Source organism: Ambystoma mexicanum, chromosome 7q (assembly GCF_040938575.1).
Source record: "Ambystoma mexicanum isolate Mex_15411 chromosome 7q, UKY_AmexF1_1, whole genome shotgun sequence".
In the NCBI taxonomy this organism is placed as follows: Eukaryota; Metazoa; Chordata; class Amphibia; order Caudata; family Ambystomatidae; genus Ambystoma; species Ambystoma mexicanum.
In genome coordinates this window covers 315,720,852-315,742,376 of record NC_090941.1, presented here as the reverse complement: position 1 = coordinate 315,742,376, position 21,525 = coordinate 315,720,852, and the positions used below count along the sequence as shown (strand labels likewise).

Genomic DNA, 21,525 nt, shown 5'->3' with positions numbered 1-21,525 from the left:
CCAACACAGAACACAGTTCAAAAACGTGGATCGAGGCCCGCCTGGCCTTCCACGTTTAAAGTTCCTTTCTTTGACTTTCAAAATAATGTTTCAACTAAAATGTTCACAAGATCCCAGTCTGGCAGGCTCAGACCTCTCACGATACAGTTCACACAAAGTTGCAAGGCGGCTCCCTTGCCCCAGTTTAACACACTTCGGGTCTCCCTCAATCGGGCTTGGACCACTTTCAGGTGTCGAAGTCTTTTGAAAATGTGCGTGGCTTTCGTTACAGACCACCACAGGACCACTTTGACTCAACGTTCACTATTTACTTTCACTCTTGCTGTTCGTTCACCCTTTAGCTTCAAACAATGCACCTTTCACTGCGACTTTCGAATGGGCTACTTCCTTACACCGGACCACTCTGTTACTTAGTATCGCTGATATCTTTCAGCTGTATTTTACTTTAAAGTTTAGTCATAGGCAGTGCTCCAGATAAGATTTGGAAGTGGGAGTATTTTACTCCCTATTTTTTAAAGTTGGGAGTAAAATGATTTTTAGGGAGTAAAAATGTAAGTTCAATTCCCAATGGGAGTATTTTAAAAGCGATTACACATATGTTTTACATGGAAAACGGAAATGTTTTGTAATAATAATTTCTTTGCACCTCGTTAAAAGATAGATGTTTTTCAGGCAGTAATAATAGTAGTTTCTTACTGTGGCATTTATGTGCACTACCGTCGAAACATATCCAGGAGCTCTGTGAGTAAAAGCAGGGACCCAAGATTCTACGTGTATGTTTCCTTTTTTTCGTTGGGAATATTTGTACTCGCTATTTTTCATTTTTGGGATTATTTGCCTAATTTTAAGGAGTAAAAGTGGCTGATACACCCCTTATCTGTAGGGCTGGTCATAGGTCTGCCTTCCTTCGCGTCTCATCCACCCCCGTGCAGCCTTCACTTGTGATATGATGTTCCTACTTCATTAACTTTTAACACACACCAGTGTCTCAGGTGGCTTGCCAACTCACCGACTGTGTGCGCTTCGTTCTTGTTTGGCGTTTTCTGATTTTCAAATCAAGGTTAGTACCACAGGCTTGACCTCGCCTCCCCAACCCTGCTGTTCACCCAGGAGGGTCGCTGGCGTCCTTGAAATACAATGCAATCTTCACTTGTGGGATCTGGCCTTCTCCACATGTCTTTAGCTGGCAGGTCTGAGGCAACGACCTCCAGTAGGGAAGCCTTCTGGTTTTCGGCCCGCTGCTCTTGTCTCTTGGACCGTTCCTCTGCTCCAGTAGGTGTGCCTTTGTCCCAGAAGTTCTGTTCATTCTCGTGTTCCGCCTTGCTCAGTGTGTCTTTAGGTTTTGCCTTTTATATGTGTGAGGAGAACTAACTGGTATCTGGTGTATGTGCTTAGCGTAAAATACCTGACTTTGCCTGACATGTCCAGTACGATGTGAGAAATTTAGTCTGGTTACACCCAGTCACCCTCTTCCTTGGCCTAGTGTTTGTGTAAAAAGAGGGGCGGGGGAAGTTGGGAATTCAGAAAATCCTAAAAAATAGGATGGGGTAGAAGAACAATAAAGGGGGGAATACTGTGTCTCACCATTGGCTATCTCGCCCCCACTCCCTTAAAACGCCTCACCCAGGTGATCCTCCCGTGCTGGTCCATCCCCAGGAATTGGATCCAAAAGCGATGGCTGTGTCCTGGCCACCTGGATGACCAGTCCCACGAGGACTAGTGGGTGAGATACCTTTTGGATTCTCACATTAAGTCTACTTCAAAGTGTTCATCACAAAAAGTCAATTCCCCTTCCCCCAGTTTTACCTGCATATTTCTGCCAGCTTTCAGCCTACCATTTACACAGAAGCCTTGGTGCCACTCTCTTAGCCTCAGGTAACAGTTGTATACTTGTTGGTTCATGCCAATGAACTGTTCATAACTTCACGGTATTGCTGGATTGTTTCAAACTCTGAGAAAGGTTCAGCGTCACAAGTAATATGGGTTAACTCTTGGCTTTAGGCAATGTTTGTTCTCTTAAGGCTTTTATAGTCTTGTGAATGAAAGGTATCATGTCATTTGTATACAGCGTATATCGTTCAGTCTTTCAGGAGAAACCACAATTAGGCGCACACAACCAGTCTGTGATGTAGTTTTCCCACAGTAAGATTGTAACTTTGAATTTGTCACTGTTAAGTGTTCTGCAATGGTCTTTGCAGCATTCCCTTTTCTTAACTAGGTACACACAACCACTCCTTGAACATTAATAGTCTTTAGTTAGTAGAACAGTGGCTGTAACAAAGCTTCCTACGCGAGCAAGAAGTATTTTCCTTACATTTCCATTGTTTAAAGTATCTTTAATACATCGGTCCACTTCTACTCACTGAAAATATTACGCAAGTGGCAAAGGAGCTGGTTACTGTTACCGACACGGCTCGCGCAAGGCTTTAAAATGCTGTGCTTCACTCACCGACTTCTGACGTGTTTTCTCTGCGGGTTGCACTGCTTTCCCGACTTCTTCTACAACCTCTACTGCTTCTGGCTCGCTAGGGATCCACACCCTTCTCCCGAACAGGTGTCTCCAGTCCATCCACAAGTCTTGGGAGTTTCCTCTACTCAAGAGACTCTCGACTTGGCAATTACTTCTTGCCTCAGTGTTCAACATGCCAGCAGCTTGGCAACCACAGCAATCAGGCTAACATGGGGAAAACAGTTTCTCCAGCTAGTCTTCTGCTGTGCAGCCTCTGCACTTCATATTCTGGGAGGACAGGACTCTTCTGTGAAACCTACTGTCTCCAAGTTCCAGCGTCCCTCGTGTTCTTCCACTTCTGCATGTTTTGCCAGTCTTGTCTTCCTTTTGCTTCCACTGCCACAGCATGCACTGCAGCCAACGTTCCAGCTGCTTCCGCTCCTTCCTCTTTTCTCTCCCTGAGAGGGCCTTTTATTCCTCCCAGGTTCAGTGTTAATTTTCAGGTGTGGGCTATTAGCCTCATTTGCCTGGCTACTTCAATGGCTACTCGGCTTAATTGCCTGACTTTGCCAACTGCATGCCTCCTCAGCCTTCTTTCTCATCGCAGATCCTCTAGTGTTCTGGGACTTGTAGTTTGTTCCAACAAAGTTATGTTTTTCAACTTCTGCTGTTTGCCAAACAGCCATCAATAATGTGAGATTTCGGGGAAAATTAAAAAGGGGGTTGTCCCAGTCTTCCTGGTCTTTCTCGGACCATTCCTCCCACCCCCATGTGATCCTCTGCAGTGCACCACCCCAGGGTCTGGATCAGTAAGCATCTGCCTTTCCTTGGCCACATGAGGAGGGTCCCAGACCAGGTTTCTGGGAGGAATCATCTATGATTCTTCACAGCTGTCGATAATGATCCTTGCTCATAAAGATGAGGATGGTGTGTGCCCCAGTGCTGGACGTTTGGCGAAGTTGGTCAATCATTTTTTAAATTCTACCATTTAAAAGTAACGCAATTTTGGAAAAACTCAGGAGGCCTAATCATGGCACATTGGTGGTGGAAAGAATGGGATGTCTTATCTCTGGAAAAGATCTCATCACAGTTTACTGGAATATTTCTGAGCGATCTCTAAGTCTGGGGACCTTTATAGACTATGTTCGGGAGAGAGAACGCTTATTCCATAAACCAATGCTGCTGAGACGTTTATCATTGATATGAATATGTCCAGACGTGAAAGTATTCCTGCTTATTGGTTTCCTAGAATACTTAGTGGTGCCATTATTGATTTTCAACTCCGTCCTAAACAAACTACTGTAGAAATCCGCTCCTGTAATCTGTTATTTTAATTTGTTTTGAAGTTTAAGTGCACCTTTCCTTTTTTCATCCTATTTTGCCATGTGTGGAAAGTCAAATATAGGACACAGACAAGAGGACGTGGTTCAACACAACTCTTTATTTGAAATGAAAGAAAACCGTTTCTAAGCCCCACCACTAGCGTGAGTTGCCTACTAAACATCAAATGGCTGCTCATCTGGATGTCAAACACATAAACTTGGTGGTCTGTCAAAACCTATAGGACCCTAATATATGTCCTACCACTAAAGAAAGAAAGACATTCTAGGTAATGACTCGGAATATGGTTGCTCCCCCCTGGGTTCACTAGTTTTCTTCCAGCTCTCGCCTGGTGGCTCTGGTGAACAAATTAAACCAAACAAAAGTCTCATGCTGTTCCTTTAATACAAAGCGGCTTCATCAGATCATCCAAACAGTTCTTTGTTTATCCTCTCTTCAGGGATATATTGAACCTAATGAGGTTCTCTGATTTGTGCCTCTTGGTCTTCAACAAACACCACTTTCTCTTGGTCCCTGTTCAGATATTCCTGCTTTAGGCCTCAGGCAGGCCAGGGGCTTGCTCAGCCCGATTTTTGATCTGTCTGTATTCATAGTTTCTTTCAACTTCTCCTGACATGGGAAGCTGTCCTGGCATATAATGGGATATATGGGCATATGAAGAGACATTTCAACCTATGATATTGAACTAGGGTTTATGGTGCTGAACTTGGTCTATTCGGGCACTTATGGTGCTGAGCATAAGCCCCTAAATGTTGATTCTGGCCTCTGAAGATGTTCCTGGCCTATAGTGATATATGGGAATTCAAAGTTGAACCTGGGCCTATGAAGGTGTCACTGGATAAATACCTTTCTCAAATCAGTATGCCATATATCTTGTGGTCTGGTTTAGTTTACTAATCTGACTCCAGACCTTGAATATTTGGGGGAAATGCTGGATGGACATCAAGGAGAAAGCCGGTATAAATATTGGTTCAAGAACAATGTTTATTCCAGCAATGATATCGCAGTATACCACAGTACAGTGGGCCACTGATTAAGGAGAGTTGTGTGATGATCCGCCAGATGGTGTCCCTTCTCTCCAGAGGAGAAAACCTTTGCATGAGTCTAGGGTGGTGTGGCCGCTAACAACTAGGCCCCCATGGGGTGGTAACATGCGGTAGGACCACATTGGGAGGCACTCCCTTCCTGGGGATAAGGACATGAGTCTCGGACATGGCCCTTTTACTCCTGCACCCATAGGGTAATAACACCCAAACCTTCTCTACCAAGGATACAGTCTGAAACCATGTGTTATTGTAAACATTCGATCTTGCTATAATGAGTACAGTAACGAAGAAGAACCCGACCATGTTACAATCAAGTAGGGCGAGTGCTCGACCAGCTGTTGTCAATCAAACTGACATTATGCTGTGGCAGCCCCCACTATTTCAGCCAAACAGCAAAGAAGGACTTGGTTCTGCTCCGAATCCAGAAGGAGAACCCAGCCAGCGAGGATGCTGTTGAGAAGGCCGCGAGGTTGAAACTGGGCTTTAGGAGATTGCAGCGAGGCAGCTCTCTTTTGTAGTAGAGACGGGCAGCGGGACGACCGAACTGCGGCTTGCGAGTCAGTGCACTTGAAGTAGAGATGTGGAGAGGTAGTGGCAAGACCTGTCGTGGGTGGACCGTGTGGACTGAGAACTGCCCCGATACGTCCTACTTTGAGGGGCATGAGAAACTGTGGTGATGGTGTGACCTGTAATGGGTGGACCCTCAGGTCCGGAACTTGTGCCGAGAGCACCAGCAGTACCTGGCTGCAAAGACAAGCGGGCTGACAAAGAGATGCAGTAGAACAAACTGGCGGCCCCTGGCGCAAAACCGGTGAAGCATTCCCCGAGAGAAGGTAATGGGAATCAGGGTAAGTCCTGGAGGGGGCTGTGAAAATTTGAGATTGTGAGTCGAGAAGCAGACGTAGAAGTAAAAGAAGAAGAGAAAGTAGTTAGCACGTTGTGAGGCCAGAAACAGGCCAGTTCCACAAGAGAGGAGGACTCTGGGTGACACTTCATCTCATTGGGGACAAGTAAAAGAAAGTGGAGAGTGAAAGAAGCCATTGGAGCAGGGAACTACAAGATTTGTTGAAGAAATTGAAGATCAGATAGTCAGGGAGAGGCTTACTATGAACTGGGGAGCACACTAGGAGAAGGAAGTCATTCTCCTAGCTGGAAATCATGGAAATCGGTTTCTTTTTGATATTCAGAACTTTTCCTTTGTTTATTTATGTATTGTTTGCTTGTTAGGCACTTGTACTGGAAATAAATTCAGTTTCAAAGCGGCAACAGGGTAGCAGGGAGGGAACATGGGATTGCGGTACAATTAAATACAAAAAATACAGAGAGGGAACGTATTGGGAAAAATGTCATTTATGTGCAATTTTCCCTCCATTTATGGACCCCCCAAACTTTTTGCTTTTGTTTGGATATCCTAAACTGACTTTTTCCAGTGGAGCCCAGTCTTCAACTGAACTCCCTTGGCCTTTTGCTCACTTGTTATGGGGAAACTGACACATCCTTCAGACTGTCAGTACTGGGAAACTGTTTCCATTAGCCTTTGACTATATTGCTATTTCTTGGTCACTTTTTAACAGTGCACAATGTACATTCCAGTACAGTGCGCTGGAGTCCCTTTTTGTTTTATGGCCCTAGACACCCTCAGAGGATTTTTTGGTGAGTGTGCCTGGGACGAACTGGTGGCAGCAGTTACTTTTCATAATGTTTTACTTATTTTTACTGAGTTAAACTTTGTTTACCGCGTCTGGCTCAAGACTGTGGCCAGGCCTGAAAATGGCTGAGCCACAAAGTATTTTGTTCTGTCCCATGCCCATTTTGTCCCTTGCCTTCCCCCAGGTCGAGTAACCTGGGTTTTCGTTATTTGGGCATGCAGCCTCCAGCGAAAACCGATCTCTTTCGCAGGCTTCTGCCTGTCACGTATGTGTGCCCAGGAAGAGGGCTGGGACTGTCTAGTCCCAATCCACACTACTGGTGCCAGGATGTCTGGAGTGCCTGAATGACTGAGACCACTGTGGGCCGTGATTGGTCGACATCTAGGATGCCTGCAGGAGAGCAGATATTCTATTGGAAGTCCTCGATTTTGGGGTGAAGCTAATCTTGGATAGGAGAAGGGGCTCTGCAGCCATTCCAGGTCGATCACCTATGTTCTCACCGAACTACAGACAGAGCCAGGTCTCCTACATAAAGAAACAATTGTGAAACGGCCGGAGCTGCTTTGGAAGGTTTTGGCACGCTTCGCCCTGTGCTGTCCCGTCGGACCCCTGCTTTCTTCTTCAAACAAGAGGCCTGTCAAGGCGCTTCGCCCCTTTGGAGTAGTGGGAACAACTACTCTCGGTGCCCCGTGCTTACCCACGGAACGAGCCCCTTCAGAAGTGTTCCCGGGCCTTTCAACGAACTGTCCAGCTCTAGCTCGGGGTAATCGATAGCACTGCCGCTGTCTCAAGTGCAGACCCGAGACTTGGGACATTGCTTTCTTGCTTGTGGTCCCGTACATTCTCCTGCCAAATTTTGTAGGCCTAGCTCTTCTGGGTCTCGAATAAGGAGAGTGCTTAATGCCTGCATCCACGATTCCTGCGTTACTGCCTGGTGGTGACGATTGCTATAGTTCCCCTGCTGTTCTGCTCTCCTGTGCACTGAAGCCAGCTGCACCGGAACTTTCTTCATACCTCCTTCGGATGCTGAGAAAAGGCAACTGTCCCGTCACAGACAATCGTTCTCCACTGCAGCCGTTGAGAGCTGGAGCGCCGTGAATCTGCAGGACTCGAACCTATTGCGACCTCGACTAAACTGGTGAAGTTTGATCTGGACTGTGCCGAGGGTCGCTGAGTACTTGAATCACTTACCAATGGCCCTCTGGCACTAGCCTGCGCTCCCTAGCTAGTCTCCCCTTTTGAACACTGCTTTTCCGCCAAGGGCATGGCCTACTCGAATAGTGGGAACCAATTCTTCATCACCTCAAGCCCCTTCCTGACTTGCTACAGCCCTTACAAGAAGACCCGCTTTTTTTTTCATCCGCGCGATCGTGCGCTTTTACGCAAAACTGTACTTTTGAGCATAAGGCTCCCCACTTCTTAGGGTTGAACTCAAAAGTTAGGGAACGAACTCTGGAAAATTACCTAATGCCATTTGTGTACTAACTTAACCCTCTCTTCACAGGTTGTGGTTTTATCCTGTAATTGAATTGCATTAGGAAATATTATATATAGTATAGTGTAAGGACTTGTGTGATAACTGTTTTCTCATTGCTAAAGTTACTTGTGTCTATTTGGTTCGGCCGACAAAATGTATAGATATATTTCATTTACACTTGTATAAGAATAGTTTGTGGTTCGTTGCAGTGTGTGCTCATTGTGGGCTTCCGATCACTCTCATCCCTCCTGAAACTTGGTCGTGACCACCTACCAAGCTAACTAGATTGGTCTGGCTTGTCCAGAAGGTTCCCCTGTTTCACTAAACCGAGGGTGGCCTCCTAAACTTCTGCCCACCAGGTCACAGTTTAGAAATCCGTCTTAACAGAAGGGAAGGCCGAACCTACTGTGCATTGTGAGTATTCAGAACATGCAAGTGCAGGAAGGAAGAGGGCAATGGGGTAGGAGCTGTGGTGTCTGTGCTCGAGGGTGAGCCGCAGATGAAGTGCAAGGTATGGTAAGTGCTATGTGGCCAAGAGCTGCGTTGGGTGGAAAGTGCAAATCTGCAGTGTCGTAGGGTGTGCCGAAGCAAGTGCTGAAGCAAGACGGATGCTGGGGAGATTGGATGTGAATGGTCAAAGGCCCAGAGGATGCATAAGGGTCGAAGACACCAATCACAGCAATTGTTGGATTAGCAGAGCAATGATGAAGGGAAGGAGGAGGAAAAGAGGAGAGACTTGAGGTGTTTTCGGAACTTCAGAAGGTCCTGCTCAAGACGCAGCGGGAGAGGGAGGCTGTTCCAGAGGAGGGATCCAGCTGTAGAAAGCGAACAGCCTCCTGCTCCGTTTACTAAAACACTTTACACACAGAGAGTTGGTGCCAGAGGAGCGAAGAGGTCTAGAAGGAGAGTATTTGGTAAGAGAGAATTGCAACATTTCCTGAGTTTGGAACATTTCCTGAGCTTGAGAACGCTGCACATTGAGAGAGACATACCCAGGACAAAGGAGTCATTCTCCTGGGTTTTAGAACTCTATTTGCTTAGATTAGGATTTTTGTTTAAGTGGTAGGAATAGAATAGGATTTTGGATTAGGATGGTGAACTTTTGATTTGGACTACAGACTACCTGACTTCCTGAGCTTTCGTTTGTTTGAAGTACAGAAACCACCTGTATGTATTTAGGGATACATAGGTATGTTTATGCTTTAAAATAAGTCTATAGCAACCACTGTGCCACCGTTTGGTCAGACTCCTCATTCCATGCTGCCACAGTTGATAATATAAATTGCAAAAGGATGATCATGGGGTGGGTCCAAAGGTCTGGCAGACCCATGAATAGTTTGGCTATTAGGTGGCACTTTTGTGCCACCTATAAGCCAAAACTATTGCTTTAGAGTACAAATAGTGAGAAATGGTATAAAAGGAGGGACACAAAGCGTGTAGGTGTTTGGTTATTTGCCCACCCATGATGATCATCACTATGGCCATTCCCATCCCTCCCTGACCAAAACACCTCTTCATGGGAAATCATTGAGCTTGCTTTAATCAGGCCTTACCATCAAACTGTGCATTCAAAGTGCCTGCCAGTGATTTCTCAAAGCAGTCTTTCTGAGAGTGAATGACTTATGGAGTTGTAAACGTGTTACTGATGTAATAAAAATGTAGTTACCAGGTCTGCCTTCAGCCACTCCATTTACAAGCATAATGCATGAAAACACAGCATTGGAAAAGTCAACTATTTTGGCTTGTGTATAGGTTGCAGGCATTTGGCAGGCACCGCTATTAGATGTCCAGGCACTCGCCCCATTTTGCCCCTGCTACCGTCAAAAGCCAGTTAATTGCATTACAAAGTGCCTGGCAAAAGCCCAAACTGTTGCATTGCAAATTCTCGTTTTAGCATAACTATGCCACTGCGCCCCCTTGCTAGTGGTGCCCTACTATTATTTTACCATATAAACGCCACTGGGTCTGGAAACGTGAGTTAATGCCAACATGAAACTAACAGCAGAAAAACTGCAATTTTGTTGATCTAAATCCTACATCTAAAAGCACAAAGTATATTAATGTTTATGAATGCATATTTTTCCACTATGTTCTGTTTGGACCATCAGCCTCTACATAGTCTGCCTCCATGTTTTCAGTGACAAAAACCGAAAATGCAATACATCATCATCTTTCTGCCTTCTGATTTCAGAGTATCCGAGTGACTCATGAGAGCAGCGCACAAGAAGGCCAGAGTGAGGTATTAACCGTTTTTGATGCATTCGTTTTCAATTCCCTAAAATAAAAAAACACGTGCTATCTGGAATTGTGCACCCGTTCATTTCTTACGCTTGAAATCGAGTGTTTTAAATATAAGTTTGCAAAGTATTGCCAATGAGTTGCAGTATACGGTTGCTAAGATGGTAAATTCAATGTTTTTGTTGCATATTGTATATTTTGTTAAATACTTTGTGTCCAAGAGGGTGCAACCGTTATCCGGATATTGCTTCGGCAGTGTAAAAAGAAATGCTATTTTTATTGTGATGTAAATCTAAAGGGGAATGCATGGTCATTTGTTAGGCATTGTTGTATACTAATTTGCTTTAAAGCAAGAGTAATGTTTCTGGTTGTGCACAAATGCTGTCCTACCTGTGAAGTTCATACTGGGGCCTGGTGGAATTTTATTGTGAAGATTGAGCATGTTGACTGGTGGTTTCAAGACTTATTTACCTCAATAAAAACGCATTTGCTTATAAGAATTTGTATGAAAAAGAGGGATTGACGCGCGGAACACGGGATGCCTCAACTTGAAATTACTGTTTTAAAGTATCTTATATTTTGCCAAATTATTGTTTTGTTTAATTGTGCACTTGTTTTTATCATGCCTGTTTGACTTGCCATGGTTTTTGTATTGTTTGCATACGAGGCCCAGAAAGTAGACTGGCCTGACCATCCCAGTGAACACCATGAAACTGAAAAAAACCACCAATGATTCCTCGGGTGCTAGGCCAGACCCACTCTGCAGGTGCTGCATAACACGAGTGGTGAGCCTCTGGCTGGAACAGGTGCACACTGTGTGCTGTGCAGCAAATGTAATCAACCAAGCTGTCCCCCTGTTGCGCACAAGCAGGGTGTAATGGTGCTAGTTGCAGAAGCTTAGCAAGTACATAAGGGAACATACATTCAGGAATGGCCAGTTGTCCACGATTACAAAACATTCCAATTGACTTTTTTTCATGAGCAATGTTTGCATGCAAATGTGTAGTTTATATGGTAAAGAACATCGTAAATGGCCTGAAACAAAACTGCACTTGGTCTAAATTACAGTGTATTGCTGCACATTAACATATCATTTTAGCAAAATTAAGTTCCTTTGTTATAATTTGTCTTACGGTCATTTTTTCACCAACTGCATTATTGGTGCACACGTTTTGCTCCTGGTCTAGGAAGGGTTAAGGAACCCTAAAGTAGAATGAGAAAAATGACCTGTGGCTGTAACTCGCCCCAGACTTTTTGTGGATTTGAGGATCTCTGTTGATTTCTCTTGTGAGGATCAACTTTGTGCAAAGACTTTTCTGTGTTTTGTATGCCCTTCCGTACGCTCATACCAGTCTGAAGAGTGTGCTCTCCAAACTGATCCTTGGGCCACTTTGCTTCAGTGATGGTGAATCCGCTATCCTTGTCGGGTGTCGTTTGTAAAAACACCTGCTCTAGCTGCTCTGAAAATTGATTTCTGCGTTTTTTAACCCTTTCCTTTAGAGTCAGGATAGGGCCTGTGTAGTTGAAAATTGTGGAGCTGCGACTTTTTGAATGTAGATACTTTTCTGGATTCAGCACAGAAGTAATGGGCGTTAGTCTATTCATCCAAATGGACAATGGTACTGCAATTTGTTAAGTTAGGAAACAATGTGGGGCCAGATCTTAATTTCCCTGTAAAGAGGCCATATGTTATACAACACCAAAAATAAATAAATGTAATGGAGAAGGTACAGGCATGCAACAGTGAATTTCCAAGTCTGCTGGCATATTCAAGTTAGCCATCGCTCCTGCCCTCGCTGATTTAACGTACCTTTATTTTTCTGGGAATGTTGTGATTCAGAGCGGAGCAAAAAGGAATTTGAATGGTTGGACCGGGTCTCAGGGAGCTGGGTGTAGGGAAAGTAGAATGGAGTGAGTGACATAGAATCAAGTGGGTACTCTGACTAGCCAAACTCTTAATGCGTCCCAGTGCTGACTGCAGTAGTTTTCTTTTGAGGAACACCAAAATGCATGGGCATACCTAGAATGCTGCTGTGGGAATTGATCTAATGGTGAATAATTGGCTGATTCTGCGTGTGTCTGTGTTCACCATGCTGGACGTTTGATTATGCTGCTTCCACGAGACGCATGACGCTGAATTCCAGCGACCGCTCTAGCCGTGCGATATCTACAGCCTCCATTTCCCCGCATTCGTGGTGGATGCGCGTGGCTTTCGTAGTCCAGCAGCATCCACAGTCCCTCGAAAACCTGCATGTCTTGCACTGTTCGGGCGTGAAGTAGCCTGTGGCGCCTGGCCCGTTCATAGCGTTTTGCGCCCATTCGAAAGAATGTCAACCTCCGGGAAGGTCTATTGCTGCTGGCTGGACCCGTTCTCTCTCCCCCTCACTCTGATTGCCGGCTTCAGCGTGTGCAGAATTATTAGCTTCACGAGCGAAGCTTTAGTTTCCTTGGATATGAACCCCCCCCCGCTCCCTCCTCCCCCTTCCGATTGTTAATGCTGGGATAGTTAACATATGTATTCAGTTCTGCAACACGTTTCTGTCCACCAATGTGCCTTGTTGCAAATGCGATGTGCAGTAATAAAAACATCTGCCACATTGCTGATAATCTTGAATTTAATTTGTATACCTGTTTCTAACTGTAAATTGGTTGACAAAATGTTGTTCAGCCTTCATATTTGTTAACACTGGAAAATGTTACCCTCATTTCACTAATCTATACCCAATAATGTGGAGGTGAATGAGTTACTTACCTCCAACTGTAGTTCTCCTAGATGGCAAGTTTAGATCGTACAACATAATGGCCTAGATACCGAATGACTGATTGTCATCCCGCCCACTGCAATTAACAAATCCACCTAGTGTGGCCAAAGCCTTGGCAGTAACAACCATTCTTTACCGCAGAATGAACGCAACACGATAATTACCTACAGTAATACCTCAAATTGTTAGTGGAATTAGCGTTACTGTCGACTGGAATAGAGGAAATACCGGAAGGTAATACTGCCCATAGTGTTTGTGGAATTACTGACTGGAAATGGCATCATCGCAAGAATAGGAAGCTGAGCGGCAACCATCTTTGCCAACAGTCAATTCAAAATCACCCATTTCCTGCTGTGATACAAGAGATAAGGCAGAAACAGCATGCGAGAGGGCGGTGAGTGACAAGTCCAAAATTCTGAAAATGAGACTTTGGAAGCCTAAATTCACATATGCCGATCTCTAAGTATTTGCCAATGAGCATGCTGTGGAACTGTTTAGTGCACAAAGCAGCAAAACTACTAATTGACACAAGACCGACATCTTGCCTATCATATTGGGACAGGGGGGTGGCAGTGGGCACAGTGCCCTGCGAGACTGACTGTGTCAAAAAGAGAATGCTCTCAGGGCCATGGTGCACTCTCTTGGGGTGCAACTTTGAAGGGAAACTTCTGCTGCTGGTGGAGGCTCGGCGGAGCTAGTGACCATGCAGTCATGGGAGGAAAAGGTGAGCAGCAATCCTGACACGCATGGCATTGAAGGCATCAGAGCAGTAGAGTTTGCAGCAGCCAGCCAGGCCGAGGCCGGTGAGTGCATCTACATCCTCTATCCAAAGGGCAATTGCATGCATGATTCCCCACCACCACCACCGACATCTTGCAGAGGCATGTGTTTTCTGCGTCCATGGGGAACCCGCATCATCAGTATAATGCGATCAGTCGTGAGGGCCTGAGGCAGCTGACGGAGAGATGAAGCAAAGCTGTGGTAAATAGGAATGTGTCAATATGGCTGAACACTCATTTCAGTGTGTTGATATGCAACCTGCAATGGCCAGTGTACCTTCCCTGACCATCGCCTTATACCCAATATTTACCACTGCAGCTGTAAGCAGCACCAAAGCAAGACAGACCATCAGGCCCCCGTCTGTATGTGGCCAGCATCCCTAGGATGTGCAAAAGTCATGTCCCATGTGCTAGCCACTTGTCGATACGTGTAGCCCCCACCAATTGCCCAAGGGGCGGTGTACGTAATAACCAAGCATTGTCCAAACCAAAAAATAGTACCATCATACCAAACTGGTGTCCACTGTAGTGGGCCAAACAGCAGACCTTACCCAAGTGAATTTGTCCAGCCATATGCATGGATGAGGGCTGTGAACTAGGTAGCTGAAATTGCCATATGGCTGCTTACAGTTTAGGCCATCAAACACAATCAAATGCCAGCCAGCACCATTTATAAAGACACAATGAGTCAATCAAGGTCCTTGTTGCTTTCCGAGATGGCCATACCCCATCTGTACAGACATCACCTCATGAGAAGCAGATATCCACCTACAGATTGCATGCCGGTATTACAGAGAAATGGCCTTGTCAACTAGGCAAGTGACGGCGTGCAACACCTCTCCCAACAGGCCTCCTTACACAGCCATGCAGATCACGACTGACAATTCATTTGCAACAAGAAAGGACACAGACAAGGACAAGGACACAGACGCACACATTATGAGATGGTACTTGGACCTGCAGCCCTTCTGCTTTACCTTCTGCTTTACTCACGAACATAGAAAAGGAAGAGAAAAGACTTCCTTAGTCACTTTCCTCTCATAAAAGAAGGGGAAGCCAATGGGCTAAGGTAAAGGGTATGTGACGAATCGCAGGATTCTGTCACTTCTTCCCAGTGGGGAGCCTTTGAATTTGTACGGCTAGGGAGATGAGCCCGCTAGGCATATCCTGCCTAGTGGTAGAAGCAAATGGGAACTCACTGGGAGAGACTCCACCCTTGGGGACAAGGACTGCCGATCTGGGGGGGAGGAGGGGAGGGAAACTCGCTAAGCAACATTCCTTTCCTCCTCATTCTAACCATTCAGATGTTGTTGTCAACCAAGTACTGTACTTCCACCTCTGAATAGAAACTTGAAATGAACTGAGATAAAATAAAACCTTGGAAACGTAATGATAATGAATCAGACAAGAAAGGACGACTCCCACGCTCCACTGGGGAAGACCCACAACAGCGTAATAAAGTGGAAGTGGAGACCTGCGGTGTCAAAGGTTTCCCGCCGGCTCACCTGAGTTCTCTTCTTGTGGCGTTCCGCAGAGGACTCCTTCTCCCGGCCGGACCGGGTCTTGTATAAGTGCGCGTGAGTCGAATCTGACTCCAGCGCGAGCGTTCAAAGTTCCAGGAAGTCGCGTATTCCAGGACGTCCAGGAAGAGGATCGAAGAAAGGTAAGAGATACTGGAAACAGGGGAAAAGGGAAGAAAGAATAAGGGAGTTGGCCAGGAACTTGGAAGGGTAACGCCGAGCAGCACACACACGTCGAGACACTACCTAGAGATAGCGTTGAGACATGCGGGGGCGTGGCCCTTTTATAGAACGTGCCGTGTCCGACGTACAGACTAGTATGGAACACGGCACTGGGCACGGCCATGTTGGAAGTATCAAGGAGCACACTCTCCGTCTGGACCAGGAAGACCAGAAGGGGCTATGTCCATGGTTCATGACATGCGGAGAGAGGAGAATGCCTGCGAGTTTCAATCAGACTCGCAAAGATGCACTGAACGAAGCTTGGATGCATAGCGTATAAGACGGAGCAAAAGGCCAGACACAGCAGTGTCCGCCTGCAGTCAGAGAGAGAACGAGAAACCAAATACTGGGAGGGGGACATAAGGCAGTCCTGCCCTGAAAGAGGAACATACGGCAGTGTGACCATGACCAAGCCGTGGACGAGGCAATCCACGAACTATGCCGATACTGTTTTGACAAAGGAGGAGCAAGCCAAGGTAACAGAGAAAACTGGGGAGAGCCTGTGGGAGAAACCACAGAAACTAGAGAGCCGACCTGACAATTGATAAGACCCAGTAACGTTATCCCTGAGGGAACACAGGTAACTGAGAAAGTAGGAGAGCCGGCGGGGGACCGCGAATAACAATATTTGGAACATTCATGCTCATTCCAGTAGCAATCCGATATCAAGAGTGTGGGAGAAGGAAGACAGTTATAACTGGAATGCCCATGCTCGTCTCAGTGGAGACCAACTATCAATAATAAGTGGAGCAAGTGGATATCATTATTTGAATGCTCATACTTGAACCAGTGGAGGCCAAGTATGAAGAGTAAGTGAAGAGGCTGGAAATCATTATTTGAACATTCATACTCGTCCCAATAAAGACAGAGTGTTGAGAATAAGGAAAGGTGTTGTGTGTTGTTATTGGAATATAGAGAACCAAGTAAAGGTATTTGAAAGGGAGTAGTAAGAAAAGTATAAAGAACCAAGGCGGATCACAAGAGAAAGGCAGAAAGGAGAAAAGGAGGCACCCAAGAGAAAAGGACAAGTAAATTATATACCAATCCAATATCAGAATTCTGGAACTTGATAGTTTTAAGAACTACTTAAAGATTCTATACTGAACTGAATGCGCTGAAGAACCTATTCATGGAAGAAGGGAGTCATTCTTCTGTGCTTTATTATATATAGTGGTAGGGTCAGCATAGGGTCGTTTTTAAACAGTGAGCGGTTCTTACTTTTGGACTATCACAGAGGACTGAATAGCTCATTAGTTAGATTGGTTAGGTAGGGAACACCCTTACTGGAGGGAAAGCTAGGAGTTTTTGCATCTTTGCATTTAACACAACAATTGAACATGGCAGACCAGAGACTATGTGTCTATCTTCTGACGTGCCACACCAGCAAGTATAAAAAATGCCATCTCTGTGGCAGTACTTCCCACTCAGCATCCTAGAAGCCAGCAGTAGGTGGAGATTCCAGCCACCACCACAGCACCTACATTGGCCTTTCCTGTAGAGGCCACAACCACCACTGGCTGTGAAGAACCTCTGTTGCTGTTCATTCCTCCATGGATATGCCAACTGTCATCACAGCACCCAAAACAATCTGAAGCAGTGCCCTCAACCGTCATGCATCTGAGAACCTGCATGAAACTGGAAAAGCCATGGGCACCACCTCAATGGCCCAAAGCCTGCCACCTCAAGTCCCTGCATGTGTCCACACACTCCTCTTGTGGCCAGTGTTGTAGAGGACTGATACGGCTCCTCTCCTGTTCGTTCCCTCTCCCCTATTCACACTAGTTCTTCCCCCTTCTCCACTGCTAGCAGCACCTGTGGCACCACCATCAGGAGTCTGTCCATATGATGATGATGACATAGCAGGTGACTGGGCAGGAGGAGAAAGTAGGCTGGATACTGGGAGAAACCATAGGATATCCTCACTCCTACTCCCCTGGATCTTCTTATCAGGTGGCCAGGGAAATGCCATTGATTTTGGATCCTGATCCTGGGGGTGGAGAAGCGAAGGAGGATCACCTATCTGGAGGGTCCTTGGGGATTGCAATTGGATGACCACAGGCAATACATGGTATCCCCCTTTCCCTATTTATGACCAACCTATCTCCCCCAGCATTTATGGGCTAGTGCAAAACCTCTCCCCTCATTTTCCCACCATTAACCTCAAAAGTACTGGGACGAGGAAGAGGAGACTTAGAGTAATGAACACTTAACCTTCATTTGACCACTCTGGTACTGGGACGAGGAAGATGCCTGCAGAGTATGGTGAGCGTCAGGCATGTCCCCTTAATCATAGTCAGGCTAGCCCAATTGAGGATCTACACCTGCAACCTGTTAAGTGGTTGCAGGTTTATGAAGAGAGGGCCAGAGAACAGCACAGGGAGCAACAGGGAGTCCTGTGGGAGAGGCACCAGCAGGGAACCCTTTTTCCAAAGGAGTCGGCTGTGGTGGGACCACCAGCCAGCAGCCCAGAGAACCTGTACAGCCCAAGGCGAGTCGGGCCATTGGGCTGTCACAGGTGTAAGAGCCTCTGTGTCAAGGAACCAACAGCAGGAGCTACGAGCGAGCAGGAGAAGGAAGGACGCTGTCTGTCTGTGCAAACGCAGAAGAGCTGCTGGCATCTGAAAGACAGCCCAGTGTGCGAGTGGGGGGGGGTCGCAGAAGCTGGCCCTCCGAACTACAGAGCAGGAAAGAAGCAGCTGGAGCCGCTGACCAACAACTCAGAGGACCAGTGAGTGTCGGTGAAAGCTACTCGACAGCCGAGGCATTCCTAGCGGGCTGCGAATAGGTTTTGAAGTACCAAACTGCATAGAAACTAACATATTGAATAGCGAGCTAAAGAGAAACTTTAAATTCAGCATATCGAATGTATATTGAATACCGAACTGAACGAAACCTTGCAATTAAGCTTATTGAATACAGAATTAAGTAAAACATTATGGGCAAAACAATTAGCGGGGGACAGCAAAGCGCAAGTACCCATATAAAAGCAACCTATGGAAAAGTGTGCAATTGTGAAAGAGTGCCATAGAAAGGTAGGACATGAATAAGACCACAACAAAAGTGAACTTCATGATTAAATCCGTTGCGGCAAGGCCAAAGACTGGAAAAAAGGTGTCTGACACGTTATGGCAGAACCAAGAGGCTAACCAGGAGAAGCCAGAGGAGTGTAAACACTGCACATAAAGCCAAGAGGCCAACAAAGAGAAACAAAGAGAACGTGACTCTGTACACAGGTACAAGTATAAAAGAACCTATGTGGGCTGAGGAGCATAGGGATCCTGGTTGTGTGACATGTAGTGGGTGGACCGTGTGGTCTGACAACTGCATCTAGACCAGTGAGCCCTGAAATGTGAGAACCAAAGACATTTTGAAATAAACCAAGGAGAAGCACTGCAAGTGAACTGGTGATGCAATCCAGAAGGAGGGTCAGGTTGACCTAGAGTTCTGTTAAACTTTTTGAAAAGACTAAAACAAGTACAAGTGGCTAAGTCTTGGGGAAGAGAACCCTGAGACCTGAGGAACTACAAGTATCATCTTGAGAATGAAGCCTCAACGCCCTTTTCTTTTGAACTGTGTTGCTTGGAACTTGGGGAAGGAAACCCAGAGGAGTGCGTCGAACTGTTTTGCCTTGAATGTGAGAAAGATAATTTTGAGACTTTTGTGGAACTATCTTGAACTTTGGGAAGGGCAGCTGAAAAGGAAGCTAAGAGCTGGAAGAAGCTCAGAACTTTGTGCTGATCATTATTTCTTTCATTATTGACATCACTACTTGTTGTTTAGCTTTAGTTGTGAGGGCAAGCATAGGTTTTGGACAGACAGACTTTTAAGATCAACTCTTTGACTTTCCTTGAAATCCCAGCTTACCATATGGCAAGTTAGGCCTTCTACCATCCTGACATTTGATTTAATATTTTTTTTTATTTTGAACTTTGAATCTGTTCTCGTGTCATGCTTCATGACGCCTTCACAATACCTGTGGTTGCTATTCCCTCGATGACCCAACATACCCGGGACACCATATGGGATATGGTTATACAAATTCAACAGCTGCAGGATACCATACAGCACCTGGCAGAGCAACACCTTGTCCGCTTGCAAGCTTTGCAAGATGCAGTGCAGGGCCATCACTGTCAAGATTGAGGATGCAGGCGGCAACTGAGGCCATAGCGATGGCTGAGGCGGAAATGCTGCATGCATTGCCTTTAATACTATAGCAACTGTGTCGTGGTGGTGACTGTGCACGCTCTGCTTCTGCCCACAGAGGGTCCCATGGCAACCAGCACAGGCTGCAGATCATGCTGAAATGCTTGCCAGCACTCATCACCTGTCATTCTTGGGCTCATGGAAATCGAGACTCATGGACCCATGTACTTTTGGAGAGAATTGAAGCTGGTGCTAGCGCATGTGCATTAGGAAGGAGGGTGGTAGATGAGTATGTCTATTCCGGATGAAGCTATTGGGGGAGCATAGTCGCTTGCAACTAGTTGATTAAAGCATGTTTTCTTGCAATGCATGGATTCCAGCTATAATTGTGCTGTTGCGTCTTTTTTAATTTCGGTGAATAGGTACAGAAAATGTTATAGGTGCATAGTTATGTGCTGAGAAAATATTATCAAGTTTTTGGGGCACAAGGTTCCTGTCCCTTCTCTCCGGACATCGACCAGTTCTTCCCATGAGCCCACCTGCATCATCATCATCATCATCATCGTCGTAGCCTGAGTCAGGGGTTGCCATCTCAGCCTCTGGTGGCATGGGGATATTTCTATGAATTCACATATTGTGCCGCATACAGTACAACATGACAATACTGCCAATGGTCTCAGGGCTATACTGGAGGGCCTCCCTGTCTGGTCCAAGTACTGGAACCTTGCCTCCAGTAGTCTGAATGCATGTTCTGTGCAGAGCCTGTTCCTGGTGTGGGCATCTTTGTATGCTGCATCATGCAATGTTGTGGGGGTTCCGAATGGGAGTCATGAACCAAGGTAGCTGGGGATATCTGGAGTCACCACATGCAATGGGTAGTGCTTTAATGTAAGCTGTAGTTTGCAATAAGAGCCCCTCATGCATCCAATCCTTATAATGTACATATAGGTGTCCTTTACTCCAAAAATACATCGATATGTAATCGACTTAACCCATTTAATTTAGGACACATACTATTTTCTGCTTTACAGACCTACATTCCACCCCCACATGACCAATATGCACCCAGGCTGTGACACATTAATCTACCCTCATTGCATCCTTTGAGCCCGTGTTGTGTCAACACCTATTCTATCTTTCCCATTCTTGTATCCACCAGCTAATTATTTTTCTAATTCTTAGCCTAATGTCTCCATAGGCATAATACGCCAAATTTCCAGACAAACAGAGGCACTCTGAGACTACTATGTTCATGATTTGGAACAGTTAATAAGCCATATCGCTTTGCATGACACAGCCAGAGTTGTGTGTAGGAGTACTTAACTCATACACAGGTATACATTCCTATACTCCCACTCGTAATCTAGAAGACCAGGCACACTGATTTTTCCATGGGCATTTAGTGTTGATGTTGATGGCCTGCACGTGTGCATTGGGTTGATTCCCACATATTTGCATCTCATTGGTTCCCCCCACATATCATACCTGTTTTCAATGTTCAAATGTTTCCTGTCGGTGTGCTAGGTAAAATGTGTTCTCTGTGCACTTAGCTGGTGTTCTATGTGTATTTGTGCCTTAACAATGCTGTATTTTTCATGTTCTGCTGGAACATGGAAAATACGGTAGAACATAGCACCACTCTGGAGGCACGATGGAAGGGGTGACTATTTATACACACACCCGAATACTGGTGCTTTCCTGACCAAGCCAAGGGAGTGGTTAGTATATTGTGACCCTGTGAATGGCATTGCATTATGGGACATTGTTCCTATGTGAAACTGGTTAAGGTGTCAAGTAGGCTATTCAGGGTGCACAATTTGCACTCGCCACTGGCTATTAGCTATTGATAGTTTATTCCTGACGATTAAGAAATACGTTGCTGTGTATATGAATAGACTT

At 45.7% G+C, this 21,525-nt stretch overlaps 1 protein-coding gene across 1 annotated transcript in view; it reads left to right on the top strand.

Moving 5' to 3' along the window:
• The window catches only part of UCHL3 (ubiquitin C-terminal hydrolase L3), a 726,647-nt gene that overhangs the window by 299,584 nt on the left and 405,538 nt on the right, over positions 1-21,525 (top strand). The window contains exon 6 of the mRNA XM_069639381.1: positions 10,154-10,201. Coding sequence (XP_069495482.1) covers positions 10,154-10,201 — 48 coding nt within the window. The remainder of the gene's footprint in view (positions 1-10,153; positions 10,202-21,525) is intronic.